At 43.8% G+C, this 1414-nt stretch overlaps 1 protein-coding gene across 1 annotated transcript in view; it reads left to right on the forward strand.

Moving 5' to 3' along the window:
• Positions 1-536, forward strand: part of lsm4 (LSM4 homolog, U6 small nuclear RNA and mRNA degradation associated) — a 14143-nt gene extending 13607 nt beyond the window's left edge. The window contains exon 4 of the mRNA XM_043721508.1: positions 287-536. Within this exon, the coding sequence (XP_043577443.1) occupies positions 287-378 (92 nt within the window). The 3' untranslated portion in view covers positions 379-536. The remainder of the gene's footprint in view (positions 1-286) is intronic.
• The last annotated feature ends 878 nt before the right edge of the window (positions 537-1414 follow it).

The following is a 1414-nucleotide window of genomic DNA, read 5'->3' on the forward strand; positions in this document are numbered from 1 at the left end:
TCTAGCTTATCTCTCCACGCTTCAGGCTCTCTGCTTTTATTCCTGATGAAGGGCTTTTGCCCGAAATGTCGATTTTGCTCCTCGGATGCTGCCTGAATGGCTGTGCTCTTCCAGCACCACTAATCCAAAATCCTTCAGTTCAACTGTTCAAAGAAGGGTCAGCACTCTAGACACCCCTGGACAAAGGCATGGTTTCACTGAGCAGCAAAAGAGTAATGATTTCAGATAGTGAGGTTTCGGCAGTGCTGAAGGGTCAGTATAACCTGGTGCTGTTTCATGTTGCTAGGTGTGTTTGGTGGGCGTGGACGTGGAGTGGCCGGAGTAAACAGAGGACAAGAGAAGAAACCAGGAAAGTTATCAGGACTGAAAAAACCATGAAAGAAATCGTGTGTTTGTTTATGCGTGCGTGTGTCAGATTCCGACTGTTTGTTTTCTGTACAGGTTGTGTAAATGAGTCACATTCACGTTGTGTTTAATTAGATGTTTTGTAAAATATAAATAGATTTTGTCGGAGAGAAATAAAAAAAATCATTTGAGTCACTGGTAAATGAATGAGCTTTGTTTGAAGTTTAAAGCCTGGAATAGAAATTGAATAGCTCCCGGAGTGAGACCAGGAGGATGATGTTTAGTGAGTGTGTGCACAATTTGTAAGATGGGTTTTGAGATGGGGAAGTTTCTTCTTCTCCTCATCTGTGTGCTGGTCAGTGACTGTCTGTGGTCTACGCTGAGTGAGACCCTGTTCTGGCTGGCCCTTCAGAAGTGTTCATGCAGCAGTAAACCACACGCTGTTTTGTTATTATAGCTGCTCCTAGGGATCACTCTGCATCTCAGCTTCTCTGTTAATATCTACATTCTGTTTATTCAAGAGAGCCTTAGATGGTGCAGCTGCCAGCTTGTGATTCAGCTGGGTGTGTTGTGTTCGTTCTTCACTGCACTGAAGAATGTTGACAATGAGCTCATGCACTCCTTCAATCTGAAGGCAGGAATCTGCATTCCACAGCCTTGTCAGCAAGTCTGTACACCCACATTAACACTCCCCCCCCCCCCCCCCCTTGGAGGGCAGTGAGAAAACTGACTCCCCAGTTAACAGTGCAATCCTGTGGAGATTCCAGCTGTTGAAATTCTCATTGAGCCCAGTACGTGTATATTATAGAATTCAAATTCTGGCCTGGTCAGTAGTTCATTTGGGTCAGGGTGCTTGTGGTGTAAAATTATGTCCCAATACATGTGTGAATCATAATGTAACACATGTATTGGGCCAAGCAATGGAATGTGACTACTCTCCTACGAACCTGACCTTGAGAATTTTTTTAAAACAGTGCTGCATCGTGGATAAATTAGTCTTCACTTGTTACCAATCTTCAAGAATTGGTAGATTTTAAGTTGGGATTTGATGAGTGTAGGGGCTGAGAAA

Source organism: Chiloscyllium plagiosum, chromosome 31 (genome assembly GCF_004010195.1).
Source record: "Chiloscyllium plagiosum isolate BGI_BamShark_2017 chromosome 31, ASM401019v2, whole genome shotgun sequence".
Lineage (NCBI taxonomy): Eukaryota > Metazoa > Chordata > Chondrichthyes > Orectolobiformes > Hemiscylliidae > Chiloscyllium > Chiloscyllium plagiosum.